At 45.4% G+C, this 25,154-nt stretch overlaps 1 protein-coding gene across 2 annotated transcripts in view; it reads left to right on the top strand.

The window, feature by feature from the left end:
• The first annotated feature begins 3,792 nt into the window (after positions 1-3,792).
• The window catches only part of FGF13 (fibroblast growth factor 13), a 215,809-nt gene continuing 194,447 nt past the window's right edge, over positions 3,793-25,154 (top strand). For both annotated transcript variants that reach the window (XM_063141912.1, XM_063141913.1), the window contains exon 1: positions 3,793-3,909. In XM_063141912.1, the coding sequence (XP_062997982.1) occupies positions 3,861-3,909 (49 nt within the window). In that variant the 5' untranslated portion in view covers positions 3,793-3,860. The remainder of the gene's footprint in view (positions 3,910-25,154) is intronic.

A 25,154-nucleotide genomic window follows, 5' to 3' on the forward strand; every position in this document is an offset into this window, starting at 1 on the left:
GGTAATATGCATACACACATTACCCACGTATAGATTAAGTAAACAGAAACAAACAAAGAATGAAAATGTTCTGTTTCAATGCAAACCAACAAATAAATGAAAGTGAGAAGTAGAAGTAGCAAATTGCAAAATATAGGCCAGTGTCATCACACAATTAAAAGCAGGTTGGAACATCTCATTCTCTTTAAGGCCCATTTAAAAACAATTAGAGACGGGAGCTACGTCAGAAGCTCTTGCATGGAAGGGCATCCCATAAGGAAGTGGAAAGGAGAAGATGCCAGGCACCGTCTCCTTGGGGGACAAGCTAAACACAACATCATGGATGCTGTAAGAAGGAGACACCTTTGTAAATGGAAGGGTCCTGCAATAGGACTATGCTAGGATTGTTTATCTTGGAAAAAAGGAGGCTAAGGGGAGACGTGATAGAGGTGTACAAAATGATGCATGGTGTGGAGAATGTGGAGAGGGAGACATCTCTCTCTCTCTCTCTCTCTCTCTCTCTCTCTCTCTCTTTCTCAAAATACTAGAATCCAGTGGGGTCACATCCCATGAAGCTGACTGGTGGGACATTCAGGATGAATGAAAGGAAGGACTTCTTCACATAGCACATAGTTAGACAAGATGTAGTGATGGCCACCAATTTGGATGGCTTTAAAAGGGGGTTGGATAAATTCCTGGAGGAGAAGGCTACCAAGGGCTACTAGCCCTGATGGTTATTTGCTACCTCCAGTATCCAAGGCAGTAAGGCTGTGTGCACCAGTTGCTGGGGAACATGGGTGGGAAGGTGCTATTGCACCATGTCCCGTTTTGTTGGTCCCTGGTTGAGAGCTGCTTGGCCACTGTGTGAACAGAGTGCTGGACTAGATGGACCCTTGGCCTGATCCACCGTGGCATTTCTTATGTTCTTATATTGACCAGATGTGGAATGGCAGCAAAAAGAAATTTGTCCCGATATTCGAATTCAGTCATTGCTGACGTTTTGGATATTAAGATCCAAAATGAGAGACTTTAGAGACAGAATTTTCTGAAATGCTTATCTGGTAACAATAGCATTCATCAGCTTTTTGTGAACTGTCCAGAGAGCTGTTGAGAAGTATTGGGCAGTAGAGAAATGTAATAAATAAATAAAATAATAAATTAAAACAACAATAGCAGCAACCACCACCATCTCTTATATTACTCTTTAGGAAAAATGCCTCAATGTACTTCTTGGGAACTTGTTTGACATTTAAGGTTTGGAAACCATTAATTTTGGCTGAATGTCAAGCTCCATGTCCAGGATTAGAGAATTTACTCAGCTCTCAAAGATTAAAAAAGAAAGAAAAGGCAATGTAAAAAGCAAATACAGAATGTTTAAAGCAAATACTAGAGCTTTCAAAACAAATTAAGAATGAAGGCTCAGGCAATGGATAAGCACTAGTCTGTACCCTCCTCCACCTCCCAACAGATAGATGTAAAGTTCCAGCATTCGAGGGTGGGGTTCAGATGTAACTCTAACTTACCATGGGTTGTGTTTGAGAGCTACCCATGGTGGGTTAGAGTGTTATGTGTGGGTGTTTCTCTCTCTCTCTCCACCCCCATTGCCTATCCAGTGCAATGGGGAGTGAAGTACCCTGTGGTGGATTCCCATGTCATCTGTCAGGTGCATCATAGGTAAATCAGTGAAAAATGTGGCAACCATGGAGATGGCTGCCTAGAGTGCCTGGAACTTCTGGCAATGCTCTAGGCACTGTGGCTGGACTTTATGGTCGACGTCAGTTGACGGTTGCTGAGGCTGCTGCAACTTCTTTCCCGCTGCGGATAAGCAGTGGCAGGAGCTGGGAGGCTGGGGATTTACCCATGGGTTGGTCAACCATGTCATGGGATTCCTAGTCATAGAATAGCAGAGTTGGAAGGGGCCTACAAGGCCATCAAGTCCAACCCCCTGCTCAATGCAGTAATCTACCCTAAAGCATCCCTGACAGATGGTTGTCCAGCTGCCTCTTGAAGGACTCTGGTGTGGGAGAGCCCACCACCTCCCTAGGTAACTGATTCCATTGTTGTACTGCTCTAACAGTCAGGAAGTTTTTTCTGATGTCCAGCTGGAATCTGGCTTCCTTTAACTTGAGCCCTATTCCGTGTCCTGCACTCTGGGAGGATCGAGAAGAGATCCTGGCCCTCCTCTGTGTGACAACCTTTTAAGTGCATCATGGCTTTCCTATTCCTCCCCACCCCATGGTTCCTCTACCCCTCCACCCCAAACCCACTCTACCCCTGGTAATCATCTGAATAGAGCCTATTTTGGGGAAACTCACCTGTGGGCCAGTTTTTCTGGGGGAAGGAGTGGGGAAAAACGGTTATTTGAGGGGATGAATCCACCCTCTCAGTCTCCCAATCCCTAGGAAAGCAATGATAGTAATGGTTATCAAGGTGTCAGAGAACTTGTCCTGGTGGATTCTTCCAGTTGCCCCTGAATCCTTTGGAGGCACCTGCCCAACACGGCTTACATTTTCTCTGCACCTGTAAAATAAAGTTAAATCAACTAGAACGTAAATTCTCTTTTAAAACGGTTCTCTTCCACTTTCTATCCACCACCACCCCAACACACACACCTGGAATTCCAACCTCCAGATTTCTTAACACTAAAATTTTGGTGGCTGGGTAATAACCAAAGCCATCCATCTTTTTCAAGCTCTTTAGCTGATATTTTGGCTTTTTCTTTCCCCCTCCGATTGATTTGTGCATTGGGAGGCGGTCTACTTGGGGAGCAAAAGCGTGGCACCTCCTCGCTCTACCACCGGCCGCTGCTTGGATGCCACAGTAGCCCATCCTTCACCCTCCTCTTTCCTCCAGTCTCCCAACAGGTAGCTCTTCTCACCTCACCTCACCTGGGGAACCGTGGCTTTGCGCAACGCCTGGCCCCCACCCACCTGGCCCCAATGCTGGGCGCTCCTCCTACAATTTAAAAGCTAAGAACCCTCTACGCCCCCCTTCTCTGCAGTGTAAAAAATTACCCCTCCCTTTCTTGTGGTATTCAACACCTCCCTAGACTTTGCCAGGAGGTGGGGGCCAAGCAGGGAGAGAGAAAGAGAGACGAGCCAGCACCCTTCATCCCCCCCCCCTACACATCCACACACACCTTGTCTTGCCTGAGTGGAGGGGGGGGGAGGGAGAGGGGCGTGCGCCGTGCCTGTATGGAACTGTGCCCTCCATTAGCATTGGGGAGTGGGTGGGCTAAAGCGCTCTGGAGTGGTGGTCTTCTTCTCCCCGCTCCTGCTTCTTCGGAAAGGTGGACGGAGAGGAGCGGGGCTTCCTGGCAGGAGCGAAGAGCCGCCTTGATTTTGTCTCTCGCCAGCCGCCCAGGAAGGGAAGGGAGAATCCTGCGGATGTCCAGGGAAGCCCCCCCTCTCCCTACAGCCCCCTATCTCATGTCCTAGGCAGAGTTGGGGGGGGGATAGAGAGAGAAAGGAGAAAGCACCCCAGGAGAAGCAGTTCACTACAGCCTCCATGCGGCTGTGGAAGGGGGCATAGGACACCCTTCTGCACCAGGAGGAGCCAGAAGGAGCCAGCCTTCGAAATCCCCCTTTGATTGTTTATTTCTTCCCTCTCCCCTTCTTTTCTTCCTTCCCTTCCCCCTAGGGTTTCTTCCTCCCCTCCATCCCCCCTCCCCGTTACCCACAAAAGAAGGAAAGAAAGAACGAAAGAAAGAAAGGAAGAAAGAAAGGAAGAAAGAAAGAGGAAGCCCGCCAGCCAGCCCGTCTCTCTCACTGCCTGGGTTTTGTGGTGTGTGCGTGGTTTTTGTTTTTTCCCCCCTCCCTGGAAGTCCAGCCGGATTGTCCGCGAGATCTGTTGGGGGGATTTTTACAACCAAACTGGGATCTATGAGTGGGAAGGTGATCAAGTCAAAGGAAGAAAAAGATGCTTCTAAAGGTAAGAAGCCAGCCGCCAGCTCGGTTACTCTCAGCGCCCCCCTCCTCCTCCTCCTCCTGCAACCCTCCCTCCGCAACGGTCCTTTTGTCTGTACACCCACCAGAATCGCCTTTGTCTGTCTTTCTGCCCTTCCTTCGCTTGCTGACCAATTTTTTATTTTTTTTATTTTTTGTGGGTGGGTGGGGGACGTTGGAAGAAGGGGAAGAATATATGGAGGCAATTGAAGCAGCCCTCTTTATTCCCCCCTCCTTCCACCTGCTTTAAATTTAAAATAACAACGGGGGTGTCTTTTGAAGGCTTGCGAGAGATCCCACCTTGCAGGAATGCCAGCCCCCGACTTGTGCCTCGATACATCTATATAGCTCGAGACCTTCTAGCCTGCTGCAGTGTCTTCCCTGGCACCGACAGTCCGGGGTTCTTTTCCTTTGTGTGCACCGAGCGAGTGTGTGCACGCTTGCTGTCCTGTGCTGTCACCGATTCGGGTATCTCAAGCCAGCGTGGAGGTGTGGGGGATGCATCAACCATGTTGGTACATCTCCTTTTCCCAGTTTCTCGGGAGTCATTGGAGCTGGGTTTGCAGCCTGGTATACCTGTGTGCCTGTGTGTGTGTGTGTATGTGTGTGTGCTGTGTGTGTGTGTGTTTCTGTGTTTCTTCTGGGTGGAGGTAGCAGCCAAGCATCGCTGGAACTGCTCACCATGTGTTGTTTGGCCAAAGTCCGAAGCACCCCTGCTTCGGTCTCACCCTGGTCCTTCCACCGGCCAGATGCCCAAGAGATCAGAGGTGCTACAGATGGAGGGTGGGGTCAAGGGACCCCCACACACCTCTACCCATTTCCTTTTGGGGATACCTGGCCTCCATGGCAACCCTACACAAACGTGCCCCTTACCTGCCTGGCTTCGGAGTCGCTTCCATGTCGCATCTACCTGCCCCTGGGTTGCACCAGTCACTTTGGGGAGAGACAGTGGCTAAGGAGTGCTTTTAAGTTGGATGGGCCTGGGTCTTGCCCTTTTGCCCCACCTGCCAAGGAGAAGGAACAGGTGTGGGAGGGTGGTGGTGATGCACGCGAAGGAGGGGGCAGGCCTCTTGGAAGTTGCACCCCCGAGGCTGCGTGGGGAAGAGAGGGCTTCACTCCGCAGTGACCCCCCTCCCACCCTCACACGCATCGAGCTCTTCCCATGCAGCAGCCCGGCTTGCTTCTGAATGTATAAACTGGGTAACAATTGCCATGGAGACGAAATAGGGCGGGGGGGAGGAGGAGGAGGAGGGAAGGGGAGGGCCCGTTGAGGGAATTGCCAGTGGATGACTTCCATAGACAGCCCCGTAGCCCCATGGAAGAGGCAACATCCAGACAATAAGGAATTATGTTTGGGATGGCTGGGTGTGGGTGGTGGGTGTGTGGGGAGGAGGAGGCAGATGAAGGCAAGCGCTGAAGGATAGATGCTTCCCAAATGATCCTCCCATGTTTGCAAGGTTGGCGCAAGGTTTCCGTTGTCATCACCTTCCTAAATTTCACAGGTGCACATGTTTTTTGAACCAGCCCCCCAACATCTCCTGTGATACTGCAGAGGATTTCATGTACACACACACACACACACACACACACACACATACACTCACTCACTGAGCACTGTTTCATTTTTTTATTTTGAAAGTAAAAGCCACTACGCCTCTGAGGATGGTTTTAGCTGGGGCTACTACCAAGCGTGATTACGTAGCTGCCAGTAGATGCAGGACCCTGCCCCATGAACCCATAGTACACCCACCCACCACCTCCCACCATTGCCCCACAAAACCAAAACAAGTCAAGGCCTAACAGAATCACTTTCATCTCGATTCACAACACGCCCAGGCCAAAAACCTGTATTTGAAGCTACGCTATTCCCACTAGACTTTGACTGGCCTCCAAAATCCACGTCTGTCCCTCTACATACCAGTTGTTAAAGCAACTGTGAGCAAGTCTATTGAGCACCATAACATTTATTACTATCATTATAATAAAGTTACTACTCAGACACGTGCCATTTTTAATCAAAGACAACCACAGAACTGCACGTTTAGCCTACATCCTTGGGGTCACAATGAACTGAGAGTCTCTCCCCTGCCCGTGTCCAAACAGTTTGGACAAGTTGTATGGGTGGGTGAGAACCAGTCTTAGATGCATCTTGCCTTGTGACCTTATTTGGGATGGAACATTATGTTCCAATAGTACAATTTGATTAGTCTTTGTTAATTCAGTTTCAGCGGATGTCAGCCTTTGATGGCCACTTCTTGCTCTAACTTCTTTCGCTCCTGAGATGACTAGCCTGTATTTTAAAACCCTTGTTTGTGGAGATGGGTCGTTGGTATCCTTGTGTCTTGGCAATGTTCTCTAACCAACCCTTTCCCCCATACCTGGTTGTCTGGTATTTCCCTTTCTTGTATCAATCTCAAAAAGAAAAGAAAAAAAATGTTTCAGTTGAATGAATTTTTCCAATAGTTTTCCTGGGTCAAACAAACCCCTTTTTGTCCAATCATCTTTTTTGGACTTGAATTATTTCGACTTGCCATTTGATATAACATTCACTGCGTAAAAACTGCAGTGGCTGTTTTTGGTGATCTGCATTTAAATAATGTAACAAGTAATGCAGGGAGCTGGGAGCCTGCTGAGGGGTTGGGTTATTATTGGGTTTGTTTGTTTATTTGTTTGTTTTTGCCTTTTGCAAGAATTTGGGTTGCTCTGTGGTCTCAGATAAGTAGAATCTCTCTATCGCTCTCACTAGTACTTGGCTTTTTGTGTTATATGTTTGCAACTTAACCATTGCTTGTATGAAATCTAGGAAACATTATTTGGGGGACAATCCTATGCATATTTAGACAGCAAAAATGTCTGACAATTCCCAGCATGCCTCAGCCAGCCATATTAGCTGGTGCATGCTGGGAGTTAAGAACCTAAGAAGTGCCCTGATGTTGGATCAGACCAAGGGTCCATCTAGTCCAGCACTCTGTTCACACATGGGCCAACCAGCCCTCGGCCAGGGATGAACAAGCAGGACATGGTGCAACAGCGCCCTATGGCCCAAAAGTTGAAAGACTTTTTGCTGTCTAAACCTGCACAGGATTGCAGCCTTAGTGACTTTCAGCACTCCTATATAGACAGCTCCTTGCATGACCAGTTAAAAGACATTGTGCAACTATTCTATCTTTTCCTTCTTAATGGGTTTAATTGCAAAATGGGGAAAAAAAGATGGCTAAAGCAGTGGGAAAATGTGGCAGGCAGGGTTAGTATCTCAGTTAGGCATGGTTGGGCCCTTGCCAGGGGCCCACTGATAAGACCCCGCTGGAGTTCTGCCACCTCGTCACTGTTGCAACCTGCGTGTTCACCTGCTTCTCGCTCTGGCCCAGAGCATGGAGACCGTGAGAAGGAGGAGCAGGAGAGGTTGCTGTATCCTTGCTCCCTGGCTCCGTGCCAGCCAAGCAAGAAAGTGGTAGAAATGAGAAGAAAGAGGATGAGGAGCAATGGAGGGGTGGGTGGGTTAGAAGGTATCCTCACTATGGGAGGGGCCCCATGGAGGATGTCTTGCCCATGGACCCTCCAAAACCTGGAGCTGGCACTGGTGCAAGGCATGCAAGTGGAGTATATCATTATCTGGGAGCACTTTAAATGTAAGCTGCACCATCATATTCATTGGAATAACCCTTTTAACTTGAAAGGTCTGGTGGCACATGACACGATTTCCAGATGGGCAACACCCAGAGACCTCTCTATTTCTCTTTTAGTCTTTTATTATCTGGTGTTGTTGTTGTTTTTCTCCTCAAAGCTCGTATGGGTTTAAATGGGTCTCCTGGGGGCTCCACCATGCAAATATTGATCAGGTCTCTCTGTGACAGCATCTGGTACTTTTGTACTGTTCACTGAACTTTCAGTCTTTCCAATGTGAAAATTACACTTAAAAGTGAGAGTTGAAGCTGAGAGATGAACTTCTATGCCCCTTACTCAGACAGGGATTCAATGATCTGAGCTTTGAGCAAGCCACTCTGGGCTGATATATAATCCTCCTCCTCAGTAGCACCATTGTTTAATTGTACCTGGCTTTCCTTTCCCAAAGGAATCCCAAAGCACCTAGGGACATCGTACAAAAACGAATGCAATTATACTGAATCATAGCCACACTCTGAAAAGTTGCTATAATAAATGCATGTATGTGTGCATCATGTACTGCACTTGGTTCTACTAGACTTGAGTGCTAGACACTTCCGGATGGGCAGCAGTTTGTATGAACTGCTTTTCCACTGAAAACACACACACACACACACACACACACACACACACACACACACACATCTTGCAGTGCGATATCTCCAGTGATCCATTAACACAAGCCATTCATTCATTGACATTCGTGTTAGGGATCTACAGTTTTTGTTAAAACCATTCATTCTGCATTTCAGTGATTGTTAGGGGTCTTTCATTCTGTCGTTTTTTCATTGAAGGAATAGGATTTCTCCCCCCAGAATTTTGTTGTACTTACACTAATTCGCATTAGCTATAATTCACATTAGCACTAATGCAAATGAGCACAAATCTCCCACCTCTCATACATGCGCACAAAAGTGAAAACTGATCCACAAGACCAAAGGAGCCACATCATTGACCTGGGAGTAATCCCCATTGAACTCAGTGGGATTTATTTATTTATTTATTTATTTATTTATTTATTACCCTTTCTATACCTTTCTATACTTCCAAATCAGCATGTAAAGAATGGTATTGCTAGTTTCTCATCTTCACTATTCATGTTTGTCAAATGGAAACCATTGGAACTGACCCTCGTGTCTTCATGCCCAACATATGACCCTCAGTCACTAGCAACTTCTCAGGTGGGGAAGGACGGCCGATGGCTGGTTGGCCACTGTGTGAACAGAGTGCTGGACTAGATGAACCCTTGGTCTGATCCAGCATCAGGGTTCTTCTGATGTTCTTATGAAGGAGTGTTGAATGTGAGATGGTGGGAAACGGCCACAGAATGGTCCCATGCTCACTGTTCAACAGGCAATAAAGTAAGTAGACTTCTAGTAACTTCACCATGCTCTGAACAAGGTGGAAATGAGTGCTCTCTCATTTGTCAAATGCTAATGGTTGATGGCTGAAAATCATTCTGATCATGTAAATCAGCCCATTTTTGTGCCCCCTTGGGGGATATGAGGTCATTATTCAACATCCTACATCTGGACATGACATCCTGCCTCTTGTAAATTGGGAGAGTAAGAAGCACATGGTTATGGTGTATATGAGGGATATGGAACCTACAGCCCAGATTCTCAATCTAGCCCTGTTGGTTTCTCCACATGGCTATACACTCTTCCTAATTGTTGTAGATTGCAAGCTGAATACAAGCCAACAGTGTGATATGGCTGCAAGAAAGGCAAATGATATTTTGGGCTGCATTAATAGAAGTATAGCTTCCAAATCACGTGAGGTACTGGTTCCTCTCTATTCGGCCCTGGTTAGGCCTCATCTAGAGTATTGCGTCCAGTTCTGGGCTCCACAATTCAAGAAGGACGCAGACAAGCTCGAGCATGTTCAGAGGAGGGCAACCAGGATGATCAGGGGTCTGGAAACAAAGCCCTATGAAGAGAGACTGAAAGAACTGGGCATGTTTAGCCTGGAGAAGAGAAGATTGAGGGGAGACATGATAGCACTATTCAAATACCTAAAAGGTCACACAGAGGAGGGCCAAGATCTCTTCTCGATCATTCTACAGTGCAGGACACGGAATAATGGACTCAAGTTAAAGGAAACCAGATTTCAGCTGGACATCAGGAAAAACTTCCTGACTGTTAGAGCAGTGCGACAATGGAATCAGTTACTTAGGGAGGTTGTGGGCTCTCCCACACTAGAGGCCTTCAAGAGGCAGCTGGACAACCACCTGTCAGGGATGCTTTAGGGTGGATTCCTGCATTGAGCAGGGGGTTGGACTCGATGGCCTTGCAGGCCCCTTCCAACTCTGCTATTCTATGATTCTATGAATAAAAATAGCTCTGTACCTCTAAACCAGTGATATTCACTGCTTTCCTTTTAACACCCCCATCACACATACATGTGTGCGCGCACACACACGCATGTGCATCCATCCATCCATTCATGTGCACACACACACAACTTGAAAACAAAATTAGTGCAATCCACTTTACCCAAACTTCTGCCTCAACGTAAGGCTTTGGGAGGTTCTGTAGACTATTTAGGATGTCTTAATGCCTGCTGGTTGCATCACTGCTCCTGACATAATCAGCATTTGTACAACTTCATTATACAGCCTCATTTGGTAAAACAAAGAGACAGAAGTGTGTGTGTGTGTGTGTGCGTGTGTGTGTGCGTGCGGGTGCCTAGCCTGCATGGCTAAGGCGATCCAGCAGCGTATCACCTTCAGCACAGGGAGTTGAAGAAGAGATGGCGGATATTTTAAAGAGCATCACAACTGAGGCTGTGTTCTTTGAACTTCAGACATCACAGGCAGGCTCGGACTGTGTTGATAAGCCCACATTATCAATTTATGGGATGGACATAACCTTCAAAGGAGCAGGCAACCTGGTCTCCATTTTGATCAGGTTCTCTCTCTCCCTCTTCTCCCCCCACCATAAAAGTATTACAAGTTTTTCAATGCTGATAGAAAGATAGGGTGGCCACATCTCATACTTTACAGAGGACAATCCTCTATTTGGATGGCTGTCAGAGGACAGTCCTCTGCTTGAAAGACTCTCCAACTCCAGTTTAAAAACACAGAGGCGTAGGAAGATGCAGGAGGTGGAGGCTGTCCCATCAATGGTTGGCTCCCAGACCGAGTGGGCACACAGCCGTTCCACAACGATGCATCTATATCTATAAATTAGCATATGCAAATTATATGCAAAGCTCTGACCTCTTTTGTCCTCTATTTTTGGTGATGAATTGCCACTTTGGGGCCAATGGGCCAATGGACACCCTATAGAAAAGTTATTCAAAGTGGCTGGCAAAATCCATTTTGCCTCCTACATATTAGGAGACAAAAGTGGGTGTGCAGATTTCTGTGCTGGGTGTGTGCATGTGGGTTCTGTGACGGGTGTAAATTATTGTGGCAACTGGACATAGTCTGTCAGTGTGATTTATTGATGGAGGTGTACAACATTATGCATGGTGTAGAGGAAGTGGATAGGGAGACCTTTTTCTCTCGTAATACTAGAACATGGGGTCATCCTATGAAGGTGGTTGGTGGGAGGTTCAGGACAGATCAAAAGAAGGACTTCTTCACAAACGGCATAATTAAACTGCGGCATTCACAAGATGGCCACCAATTTGGATGGCTCTAAAAGAGGATTGGACACACTCATGGAGGAGAAGGCCGCCAATGGCTACTAGTCCTGGTGGCAATATGCTGTCAGTATCAGAGACAGAATGTCTGTGTACATCAGTTGTTGGGGAACATAGGCAGGAGGGTGCTGTTGCACTCAGGACCTGCTTGTTGGCTTCCCGTCAGCAGCTAGTTGGTGATTGTGTGAACAGAATGCTGGACTAGATGGACCTTAGTCTGATCCAGCATCAGGGCTCTTCTTATTTTTTTAATGTTCTTGTTTAGCACACCCATGTTGACTTCTAAGGTGTTCAGTGTCGTTCCCTGTCCTGTCTTTTTTTCTCTCCAGCAAGCACCTTTCTCAAGTACCTTTAACCCATATTATCCCTCTATCTGTCCTCTGAGACTAGAATCAATCCCAACTGATGGAGAATTCGACCAAATGGAGGAAGGGGACATTGATAGGGAAGAATCGCCAGATGGGAAGAGATGAGCCAATTAACTTTCCCCTATAAATGCATTTATAGTTACCTGGACAAATACATCTTCCCCAAGGCAATACATTCTGCTCTGGGAGGGTCACATTCCCCCACTACTTCTGGTTTCAACTATCATGTGGTGCCAGAGAGGCAATCTCATGCTATTCATAGAATCATAGAGTTGGAAGGGACCTATAAGGCATCAAGTCCAACCCCCTGTTCAATGCAGGAATCCACCCTAAAGCATCCCTGACAGAGTTGGAAGGGGCCTATAAGGCCATTAAGTTTAACCCTCTGCTCAATGCTTGGCTGATTATATGTAGTTCCAAGGTCTGTTGTGTTCCATAAGTTTGAGGAGGAAGGCATTGTTCCTTCCTGCCTCTTTAGCTCTCAGACAGTGCTTGGACCTGAGCCCTTGACAGTTCTGGAACCTTCTCCTTTTGCATTTTCTTTGCACAGAGATATTTTGCAATAAGGACGCACCCTTTGTCCATGAAGAAGAATGCATATTTTCTGACTCCTAAAATATTGTCCATCAGCAAGCACATTAGCGTAGACTTCTGAAATAGGGCAGCATCACCTGACCATTACTTAACAGTTAATGAAATGGACAGGAACAGGGGTGTGACCCTACACATCTTTAGACAACAATAAGTCCTACTCCTAGGATTTTCAGCCAGCTTGCCTTGGCTGGCTGGAGAACATTGGGAGTTTTAGGACTTAATTCTGCCTAAACGTCAGTGAGTTACCAGAATAATCACTGGACTGGAATTTACCACACAATTCATGGAAGATGAGAGCATGCCCTGTTTTTTGGCTTGGTGTTTAGCATCAGTGCCAGATTGACAGTATGAGGAGAGAACACACCTTAGGCAGCTTTGAGTCCTCTATATTTATATGTGTCCAAGCTGCATCATCAGTACCACTCTAGGTCATGAATCTGTCAGAAACTAAATGTTTTATACATTCTAAATTAAACTCTAGGCTTTGAATGCCATTCCCCCCCTCCAAACTGTCTCCCATAATACACCTGAACTTTGCTCACAGATTATATTCCCTGTTCCCCCTGCAATACAATGAAAAACTTAACATTTGGCCTCAGAAGTATTTTATTTATTTATTTATTTATTTTTATTGTATTTCTATACCGCCCAATAGCTGGAGCTCTCTGGGCAGTTCACAAAAATTAAAACCATTCAAAGTATAAAACAACAGTGTAAAACCATAATATAAAATACAATATAAAAGCTCAACCAGATAAAAACTGCAGTAATGCAACAGTACAAATTTAAAACACCAAGTTAAAATTTATTTATAAACTGTTAAAATGCTGGGAGAATAAAAGGGTCTTCACCTGGCATCTAAAAGCATATAATGTAGGTGCCAAGCGAACCTCCTTAGGGAGCTCATTCCACATTGGTAAATCAACGACATGCAGTGACTGATATGTGCGTATTCATAATGATTATCTATATGCAATGCCTTTCTCTTGATCAAGGAGTTCTGCATAAATCTGTCCAAAAGGACTGGGTTTGTCAGCTCTGAACATCCTGTTCAGCGAAGATTACTTGTACTGAATGTCCAAGAAGAGGGGAAATGCAATGTTTTCAATAAACTCAACATTAAAGCTACACACTTAATTGTTCACAGTGATTAGTTGTAGAGAACAGAAATCCAACAGCAAAGTTCCCGTTAACTTTAATCATGCAGTACTATAGATGATTACTCAGAAATGGAGATCTGGTTAGCCACTGTGAGAACAACAGGCCGGATATTTATTTATTTATTTAGTGGAGTCGTCCTCGTCCTCGTCCTCCTCCTCCTCCTCCTCCTCCTCCTCCTCCTCCTCCTCCTCCTCCTTCTTCTTCTTCTTCTTCTTCTTCTTCTTCTTCTTCTTCTATCCTTTGCTCCATATTCCCCTTTCCTGCTCCTGTCTCCCTCACTTTTTCTTTCCCATGCATTAGTTCATGTCCCTTAGCCTCAACTGGAGTACGAACTGATGACACAGAAGCCTTTGGTCTGATCCAGCATGGGTCTTACACCGTTAAGGAAATCCCAATGGCGTTCACTCCCAATTCAGTGCACCTAAGATTGCAGCCTTAGGAATGCAGAGAAGTTAACATACAGAAAGTTAATGTAGGAATTAATTGTTGGGTATAAGAAGTAATTATAAAGTTTTAACTATCATGGGACAAACATGGAATATGCGACTAGAAGTATGGCATATGCAGGGATGGCTCCAACAATTGTTGTCTGGCAAATTTTGTTTTTCTTTAATTATACGACATCAGTTAAAATACCACTGGAACTGGATTTTGAAATATTTTGAATACATATTAGTTCTTTAGGTTAATTAACTCACAGTGGCTTGTCATGACATGCAAAGAGGCCCAATATGTTCAAATGGACTTACTCTGAAGTAAGTGTGCCAAGGATTTCAGCCCTATTGACTAGGGCTGTGCACGGACCCCCCAATCTGCTTCTCTTCCAGATTCACAACTTCTGGATTGGGTCCGCTCCGCCTATGGTCTGCTTCGCTGCGCTGCGGAGCTCCGGATCCGAATCGGAGCTCCGTTTCCCCCCACCCCCATAGACTTGCATTGAAATCCAAATGCCTATAACTTTTTTTCTGTTAGTGTTAGAAACCTCAAAATTGGCACCATGAGACCTTATCCATGTATCCAAGCATCCCCTGATTTGGGGGGAATTTTTGAAAATCTGGCACCCCATTTTCAGAAATAGGATTTAGTCTGACATTTTTACAGATACAAACTTGAAAGTGGGCACCCTCACAGACGCCATCTAGATCCACATTCATGGCAAGCTTCAAGCAAATCCTATCATCCCCTGAATTTTGGCCATTTTTTAACCTTTAAAGCATCACCCCTAACCCCAATTCACACCCCTTTTGATATCTCCGTCACTTTAAACGTTAGAAACCTCAAAATTGGCACCATGACAGCTTATCGATGTATCCACATTTCTGCCAAGTTGGAAGCAAATCCAAGCATCCTCTGATTTGGGGGGGATTTTTGAAAATCCGACACCCCATTTTCAGACATAGGATTTACTCTGACATTTTTACAGATACAAACTTGCAAGTGAGCACCCTCACAGATGCCATCTAGATCCACATTCATGGCAAGCTTCAAGCAAATCCCTTCATCCCCTGATTTTTGGCAATTTTTTCCCCTTTTAACTCACCCCAATTCAAATCCCATGCTAGAACTCCATCAGTTTTCATGTTAGAAACCTCAAATTAGGCACCATGACAGCTTATGCATGTATACACATGCATGCCAAGCCTCAAGCAAATCCAAGCATCCCCTGATTTTGGGGGGATTTTTGAAAATCTGTCGCCCCAGTATCTCAGGGATTTAAAGCTGCAGACAGCTCAATGGGGCCATTTCAAAGGAAATCCCAACATGCTATGAATTGGGGAGTAGATAAACCTAAATATGAATCTTCTTCCACACTTGAAAAAATTGATTTGGAACTTCAAGAAGTCTTAGTGAGTGCAGGAAGGACTTATCCCCTGAGTCAAAGCAAGACATGCACAAACCATCCCTGTGAGGCGGGCACAGAGGAGGCGAGTCAGCAGGCAGCTGTGCACCTGTAGCACTGGGAGCAAGCATGCCAGAGGCTGGTGGGGTTGATCCACACAAAAAGCCCATCATCTGGTACATCTCCTAGGCACCAGGAGGGCAGAGAGGCACGCACACAATGTACGACTAACCCGTAGATCTATGGAGAAGCGGGCACAGGTGGGCATTGGCAGGCAGGCAGAGAGGCAGGCATTGGCAGGCATTCATAGGCACAGAGGAGTTGGTACCTTGCACAGGTAAGCCATAGTTCTCTGGGGAAGTCAATTACAGAAGATCCAGCTACCTCTCAAGGACGGCTCCCAGGCAGGCAGGCAGAGAGGCAGGCGGTCACAGACAGGCATTGGAAGGCAGGCAGAGAGGCAGGCACAGAAGGGTGCCTGCTGCCTTCTTTCATGAATAAATAATAATAATAATAATAATAATAATAATAATAATAAATGTATTTATTATTTGGGGAAGTGGGACAAGTGTGTATGCTTTGCCCAAACTTGATTTGAATGGTCAAACTTCGTTTGCTTTTTTGCACTTAACAAGCAGTGCATGCCCGGCAAACACACTCACACAATAACACACAGTCCAAAGAAACACACACAGAGAGTAAGAGACAGAAGAAAGAGAGGATGAATAATTTTTTTTTGGTATTTTTTGTAAAGTTTTTTTATATGGAAGAAAGAAGGAAGATGAAACACAGTCACAGAACAGGGGTTTCAAAGAGGGGGAAGGGGGTGGGGGTGGGGTGGGAAACCAAACAAACAAACACTCCAAAAATGAAAAATTTAAAGTTTATATAAATCAAAGTAAGGGAAAAACACAGAGCAAACTAAGCAAACAGTCAGAAATAACAAACACACAAGACACAACCCAAGCTAAATCCTAATATCTCCTCCAAAACACAGCTGCGGCACACAGAACTACATCCTCTCTCCACTAAGACCAACCCCACAAAGAGACAGAAAGGAAAAGGGTCTCAGGGTGGCTCTGCCTTAGTCTCCCCCCTCCAACATTGGGATTGGAGGATGCTTCACATGTGGTGATCACTTCTCATCATAACTGGGAGTTGAATCTGCCTGTCATCACTTAAAAAACCCTTACCCCCTCCCGCTTTTAATTAATAGCAAGCAAACTGCACAATGAAAGAGTCTGAACATCTCCACAAATGACCTCCAACCACAACAGCAAGTTTCAGGGATGTAGGTTTCAAAACAAAAAATGTTATTCGCTAATCTTTTCCACAATGCAATCCTATGAGAAAAATATCCAAAATGGCGTGCGGAGCGCTTCGCAAAAAGAGGATCGATTTGCTTGTGGCTGCTTCTCTTCGCCATGCTTCTCTAGCCACCTGATCCACTTCTCCTCCGCTTGTAATGGAGGCGAAGCACCCTGATCTGCTTCTGCTTCTCCGAACCGAAGAGAAGCGGATCACAGCCCTACTATTGACTTTGAATATGTACTAGTTCTTTAGAAAATTAATGAATGGTTATGCTGGTTGAGTGCTCAGCTTTCTCATGGGGCAGGGAACCAGACACGAAAACTCAGGCTGCAATGTTTGATTAATCAATTGGTTAGTCTATTCCACCCGCAATGATTCATTAAAAAAGTGCTCAAAAATGTCTAATGGTGCAAGCCTATATGTGGTCATGAGAAGTAAGCCCCATTGAATTCAATGGAACATAGTCCCTGGTAGGTGTGTACGGGATTATAGCCAGGGAGAACAATCCTTTGGCTCCTAGACCACATCATTTCCTAAAATGATGCTTGCTGAGACAAATCATACATCATTTACCAACAAAGTGTGATCTTTCCTCTTCAGAACGATTGCTTTTGTTTTTCTCATATACAAACATGCCAGATCTTACCAACTGGGTGAACTGATTAATCAACCCTAACTCATATGATTAATTGGCTTAAGATTTCATTAACTAGATGACAGGTAGCTCTAGAAATTAAACACACGATGGGCAGAAATACAATAGACAAATTAGAGCTGAGTTAGACAGGGAAAAAAAAGAAGAGCTTCAAGGATGAAGTCAGAGGATTAAACCCTTCTGTTGATCCTGGGGACTGGTGTTTTGTTCTGACACAGATGCAAGAGTTTTCTTGACTTTCCCTCTATTGATGGGTTTGCTGCTTGTTCGTTTTGAAACCTGTGGAGGGACAGGAGAATCAAAAAGCAAAGAGTAGGCAGATTTCATCAACCACAACAATTTGACATCTAAACTAACTCTTGAGTTGTGATGGATCACCGCCGATGTTGACGTAGGACACGTGGCTCTGAGGAATCATCGCCCATGTCGGCAACTGTTTAATATTAAACACTGAAAACAATGAGAACAGATGTTCACCTCCACGACTGAAATTTGGAGCCATCGAAAATTCCCTTTGAAGTTGGTGGGAGTTCTGGGTGTCAGTCCTACTAAGATCCCCCCTTAATTAGTGATATATTGTCGACAGACTGATGCTTGCAGTATTTACAGGGACGGCTTGTTATGATTCATCATCCATAATTACATTTGATGCTGCTGCCAATATTGTATCACTTACAGCTTTGGAAGAGGGAGCTGCGTTGGCAACTTGAAGTCTCAAGTGGGGAGTTTGCTACATTGGCACACCCATGTAGAAGTTGGGTGGCCAACTTTTGATTTCCAAGGCTGAGATACATCAGTGGAGCTTGGCAGGTGTCCAGCCTCATCAAGGGTCAGGCTCTAGGAAGTCAGGTGCTAGAACCCTATCAGTCCAATTGGGACAGAAGATCGTGCATGTAGTCAAAAGCAGATCTAGATCTAAGGCAGCAATTCAGGATTGGGAACTGATGTATATCAAAAGCCAGGGAGATCCAGGGGAGCAGGGGCTCCTCACAAAACAGAAGAGTTGTTCAGACTGAGGAGCAAACTCTGAAGCTAAAGCTTTATAGGGCTTGGTGGACAGGGATTGGCCCTTGTGGGAGTCAGCTGACGGAATGCTCAGGCAGGCTGGTAGTGCAGCCTAGGTGGCCCCCTAGAGGCATTGAGGTCCACCTGCCAGGCTTCCAGTAAAGCCAGCGTGCTGATGGCACAGGCCATAAGCTAAGGTGTCGAGTCCTAACTAATGGGAGCACTGGTATGAGAGGCTCCCCAGCGCACTTCCAACCAGGGAAGGAGTACAGCCAGAGATGGTACCAGAGGGAAGCAAGAGGGGATGGGTGAAGATGCTCCCTGACAGGTAACTTATGCTGGATTCCTCTGGTTACTTGTAAAGAAAACAAAAACAAACAAAAAACTAGGGGTGTGCACGGACCCCCCGCTCCGCTTCACTTGCAGATCCACCATTTTCCGGATCGGGCCACTCCGCCCCGCCCCCACTCCGCCCACTTCCGCTCCGCTCCGCTCGGAGCTCCGGATCCGGATCGGAGCTCCGTTTCCCCCCCATAGGCTTGCATTGAAAGCTAAAAAATTATACAACTTTTTTTCTGTTCAAGTTAGAAACCTCACGTTTGGCACCATGACACCTCATGGGGGTATACACACGCACGCCAAGTTTCAAAGCAATCCCATCATCCCCTGATTTTTGGGGAATTTTTGGAAATCGGGCACCCCATTCACACCCCTTTCCATAGCTCCGTCAATTTGCACGTTAGAAACCTCAAACACGCCACCATGAAAGCTTATCCAGGGATACATACGCATGCCAAGACTCAAGGCAGTCCCATCATCCCCTGATTTTTGGGGAATTTATGAAAATTCAACACCCCTTTCCATAGCTCCGTCAATTTTGCACGCCGAGACTCAAGGCAGTCCCATCATCCCCTGTTTTTTGGTGGGGCTTAAACCTGCAAAATTTGGAACTTCCAAAACTCCAAGTGAGCGCAGGAAGGACTTCTCCCCTGAGTCAAAGCCACACACACACAACATCCCTGCAAGGTGGGCAGGGGAGGAGGGAGGGAAGGCAGGCAGGCATGCAGCTGGCATTTCTGGGGGCATAAGGAAGTGAGCCAAGGATAAGCCAGTAATGCATATAAAATGGAATAAATAAATAAATAAACGAAGGAGGGGTGGAATTAAAAGCAGCAGTGTTGCTCAATAAACAGCAAGAAGATTTTTTTTAAAAAGGCTATATCTGTCTTTTACCAGCAATAGGGGGACGTGCCCGGGGGAGGGGGAAGCAGCTGCCAGTTCAACTCAAGACAGCCACCAACAGCTCTGAGATTAAGAAGTAAACGCTCACTTCAACTCATAACAGGCATCGCTCCACCACTAAGAAGTAAACGCTCACTTCGACTCATAATAGGCATTGCTCCACCGTTTTACTCTCTTTGGAAGGCTCTAATGGCCTTCCAGTGCAGGAGAGAGTGGGGGCACGTCCACGATGAGATGCCCTAGGGGAGCTCATCCCCTTGCACCACATCTTTTCAGTTGTTCCCCAAAGTTAGGGTGGGTAGCAGTGCTGTGTTTCTATCTCTTATTCTTGGCTTAGTATATGATTTCAGGTTGTGTTTGTGCATTTGGTGGGGCTACTGTTTTAAAAAACACTGGGAAAAGCCCGTTCAGATGAAGAAAGAGAAGTTTCCCAGAATCCCAAGTTACCCGTTTTGCCTATGCCCTCCTCTAACTTTGGGATCATGTGATCATGACCGGGAGATGACTCTGCCCCTCAGCCCTTTGAAAAAGGTATTTTTCCCGCCGATTTTTAAAAAACTTCTAGCGCGCGACCCGCACGACACAGAAAGTTGAGAGTAGTCTCAAAATGACCCCCATCCACGACTCTCTGTGCACAAGAATTTTCAGAACGATAGCTTAAAAACCAACCCAGTTATGCCCGAGTCTTTCCCTCAATGCAATCCTATGGGTGAAAAGCCGAAAACGCCGTTTGAGCCGCGCAGTTGACCCGATTTTCAAAAAAATATAGCACGTGACCCGCATGATGCAGAGAGGTGAGAGTAGTCTCAAAATGACCCCCATTCATGACTCTCTGAGCACAAGAATTTCCAGAACGATAGCTTCAAAAAGAATGTAGTTATCCGCGATTATTTGCCGCAATGCAATCCTATGGCGAAATGTTTTCAAGATGGCGACCGGAGCGCTCCGCCTGAACTAGGAGCTCCAAAAAATGGTCGCTTCTCTTCGCCTTGCTTCTAGGGGTCCGCGGTCCGCTCCTACTCCGCCTCTGGGTAAGGCGGAGCAGGCCAATCCGCTACTGCTTCTATGCTCCTAATCGGAGCGGATCACACCCCTACAAAAAACCACTCCCTACATACACATCACAACGGATTCAAATATGTGAAATATGCCGTCGTGGTGTAGTGTTTAGAGTGTTGAACCAGGACTAGGGGATCTGGGTTCTAGTCCCCATTTGGCCATGAAGCTCAGAGGATGACTTTGGGTGGTTTGTGGCCACACTGACTCTTAGCCTAACCTAACTCACACTTTTTTTAGGGCGGGGGGGAGGAGGAGGATGACGACCATGGGAGCCACGCTGGGTTCCTTACAAGAGGGAAAAGGTGGGATATAAATGTAATAATAAATAAATAAATAAATAAATAAATAAATAAGGCTGCAAGGCAATCCTAAGCATGTTTATTTGGAAGTTAACTTTCAGACCTTTATGAACTATATCTTGGGACTGGGGCCGGGAAAGTCAATTTGTTCTGCCAAAGTCACAAATGCAGAACCATTTTCATGCAGGAGGCTACATTCTCTCTCTCTCTCTCTCTCTCTCTAGCTGCCAGTCACTTTTCTCTCTCTTTCTGCCACCTCCTTTCTCTCTCTTTTTCTCTTTCTGCCACTCTTCCTCTCTCTCTCTGTTCCTGTCACCCCTTCCTCTCTTTCTGCCACCCCCCTCTCTCGACACCCTAACTCTTTCTCTCTTTCTGGCATCTCAGTCCTCTCTTTCCGCTGAGTTCCTTTTCTCCCTCTTTCTGCCATCCCCTTCTCTCTCTCTCTTCCTGCCATCCCCCTTTTCTCTCTGCTGGCCCCCTTTTCTCCCTCTTCCTCTGCACCCAGCAGGCCACCGAGGGAAGGACAGACAGCTTTTGCAGAGTCCTGTTGAAATTAGCCAGGGACAACATGTGGCTTGGGAAATTATTTAGTTAAAGACTGTTACATGCACTCCAATCCTGCCCGGCTTTTCTCAGAATCAATGGGGCTTGCTCCCAATGGATATAAAAGTTCAGTCTTGGAATATTTTCCTTTGACTATCCCCCATTATTATTATTATTATTATTATTGTTGTTGTTGTTGTTATTATTATTATTATTATTATTATTATTTTAAAAAACCCAATAATTCCCATTCTCTCTTTTTAATAGTTTAATAGGGATGGGGACAAAAGACCTTAACATGAATATTTGGCTTTAGAAAATGTGTCACCTGGTGAAGGGATAGTTTTTTAAGGCAGTTTGAAAGAGGAATAACTGATTGGATCGCAAACACTCATCCCAGTATTGTCCCAGGTTAAGTAGGATTTGTAGGCTTTATATGGTTTCAAAAACCTGCCAGACCTCTTTGTCCTTGGTTAGCTGTAGGGCGAAACATATGCCTGCTGTACACCACGGGAATTGTTGTTTGCCCCAAACCAATTTCAGTTTTCTCTCTCTCTCTTTAAAAAGAAAAGAAAAGAAAAGAAAAGAAAAGACCTGTCTGCAGACAGTTTGTAACAATTTGTGGTTACTTTTGTCCTTTGCCATGTGTAGACTTGAAGCTGGCATCGTTAATTGTACTGTTAATTAAGGACTTTAAGCAATAAGCTTGTTAAAACTGCTCTGCCATTTATTTCTCTTAGATGCATTTGATGCTGTCAAGTTATGTATGCTAATTGGATTTCTGAGTCATTGTGTGTGTGTGTAAAAGGGATAACTCTATTCTCACATGAAAACTCTTGCAGTTCCTTCCTAGGAGAATATTATTCATCTATGAATCACCTGCCTTCCCCCCACCCCTTTTCCATTATTTACCCAGGATCATGTAGTGCACTTTCCACCCAACCTGGTGCCCTTCAGCTATGTTTGAATGCAACTGGCCATGTGGGCTGGGGATAATGGGATTTGCAGTCCAATCCATCCAGAGCACACCAGGTTGGGGGGTAGGCTTCTGTATCTTTAGATCAGGGGTCTTGAACCTCAGGCCTGCATGCCAAAACTGGCCCACTTAGGGACCCAATCCACCCCAATTCTAAGTTCTGCAAAAGGCCACCCTCACTTTTCCCAGACTGCCAATCATTTGCGGTTTCTTGGCTTTTGCATGATCCTTTCTCCATTCTAAAAAAAACAAAACAAAACTTAGAATGCCTCTTCTAAGGCTTACAGATTCAACGGAACAAATATAGACTTAAATGTTCTATTGTTCTGATAGTTTCCTAGAATCATAGAATAGTAGAGTTGGAAGGGGCCTACAAGGCCATCGAGTCCAACCCCCTGCTCAATGCAGGAATCCACCCTAAAGCATCCCTGACAGATGGTTGTCCAGTTGCCTCTTGAAGGCCTCTAGTGTGGGAGAGCCCACCACCTCCCTAGGTCATTGGTTCCATTGTCATACTGCTCTAACAGTCAGGAAGTTTTTTCCTGATGTCTAGCTGGAATCTGGTTTCTTGTAACTTCAGCCCATTATTCCGTGTCCTGCACTCTGGGATGATCGAGAAGAGATCCTGGCCCTCCTCTGTGTGACAACATTTTAAGTATTTGAAGAGTGCTTACACTCTTATTATTTACTCAGATTATTACAATGTCTGTGCACCAAGGACAAGCAAGTCCTAGTTTGCAAACTGAAACTACAACTCTCAAATGCAAGAGCAAGATGCATTTCTGCCTCTAGGGAGCACTTCCATGGAAGCAGAGACTGAAACTAATACTGATAGCTATAGGTCAGAAAATGACTCTGATTAAATTTCATGCATATTCATTGAATCTTGGTCCCCGCCCCCATTTTCTCAGTTCTTTTTATGGGAATGGGGGCTTTATGTCTTGACACTGGAGGACTAGCGGAGACATAATTTTCTTTGTTACTAATGTTGGTGGCTTCTTCAGTTGTTGTTTTTTAAAATTGTTTTTTACCTGCTCCTCATAAACTGGCAGAACCAAAGAGGTTCCTTACAGTCCAGGTATTCCTAACAGTTCAGGAGCTTGTAGCTCCATTTGTTACCAAAATAAGTTTAAAAAAATAAATTAAATTGGTAATAATTGTTTGAATACACTACAATGTAATAATTTTATGCCAAACCAACTTGGACATAATTACATTTTATGTTCCTAAAGTAGCAAAGTGACTTTCAATCTGTAAAATGTGCTAATATTGCATTATTTCAATTTTTCTGAAAATTTCCATTTCCCCCCCCCCCCCAAAAAAAACGAGGAAAAACCGGGTTTTTTCCACGGTTTCAAAATTTCTGGAAATTTTACATCTCTAGCAGGAGGTCAAATATGCAACATCTGATGATGATTTGATTGTTAATGGTTCCACTGATGTCTATTAAGCCACAATATGCTAATGTTTGGGGGTATTTCCCCTCCCCTCCACCCACACCTTTTGCCTTCAGACCCATCCATCCCCTGGAATGCAGCCCCCGAGGTCTCCTCTGAAATTAAATCCACTCCTTCACACCTTAGATAGCACCTTTAGCGTTCTGACTGTTTTGATTCAAATCTAGAGCAGATTTACTTCCCAACTGACATTGCAGCTACCAGACTGCACTGCTCAGTACGCGTTGGCTTCATGAGTAACTTCTGGAGCTATTCCTGGCCCCACTGGCTCTGCTGTTTTGAGAGACCCTGTGAGGTTGCCATGACCAGGTTTTGATCGTCTGTGGCGGGAGAGATCTCCACAGCAAAGTGCAGCCAGAAAGTTGGAAGCGGAAGCCAGTGTTTTTCTAGACTACTCAAAACACTGTTGCCATCTCAGAAAGCAGTAATTCTATCTGGGTATGATTCGTGGAAGGTGGAATAAACATGCCTTGGACAAAGTAGAAAATGTTAATATTTCATGCATCTGGGGAGGCATTCTCCACTCAATGCTTCAGGATGGAATGTTCTGTGCTAGGAACACATTCTCTCCCCCCCTCCCCCACCCCCGGTAAGGTTTTCTCTGATTATTTTGAGCATGGAGCAATACAATCACTGATTATTATCTGTAAAGATGGTCAATAAAGATGTCTAAGCCTCTGTCTGGAATAAGTTAGACACAGTGGAGGCTGATGACTCCAATGTCACAGAGAAGTGAATCCACCTGGGTTTCAGTCAGGAGCTCTCCAAGGTGCTGAACCTGATTTCCAAAATAGATTCAGCACAATGGATCGTTCCTTTAGAGTTCTTACTGCTTCTGACTAAATCCCAGAGTGGATTCATTGCTCCACTGACATCGGACCTTCCACTGGTCAGACACACTGAAAACTGTCCAGGCTGGATTTTTGTGGGGTGGGAGGGCTGGTTGGACCAGAATGTGGTGGCTGTATTTAGGTGCCTGCACGATTACATCTAAACAATATAATCAAAGAATAGTAGAGTTGGAAGGGTCCTATAAGGCCATCAAGCCCAACCCCTGCTCAATGCAGGAATCCAGGAATGATCATAACTCTTCTGCAGGGTGGGTGATCCGTATGTTGGCAGAGGTTTGTGATTCCCAATTGTTTAATATCCATGAGAAAAAGAAAGCTTCTCTTGCCTCAATTATCCTGTATGTGTGCATGCATAGGTGTGTATATATGCAATGATGAGAGACAGTGTGGTGTAGCGGCTAAAGTGTTGGACTGGGAGTCAGGAGATCCAGGTTCTAGTCCCCACTCAGCCATGGGTGCTCACTGGGTGACTTTGAGCCAGTCACAGACTTTCAGCTCGACCTACATCACAGGATTGTCGTTGTGAGGATAAAATAGAGAGGAGGAGGATTATATACAC

The sequence above is a fragment of the Elgaria multicarinata genome, chromosome 15 (assembly GCF_023053635.1).
Source record: "Elgaria multicarinata webbii isolate HBS135686 ecotype San Diego chromosome 15, rElgMul1.1.pri, whole genome shotgun sequence".
Lineage (NCBI taxonomy): Eukaryota > Metazoa > Chordata > Lepidosauria > Squamata > Anguidae > Elgaria > Elgaria multicarinata.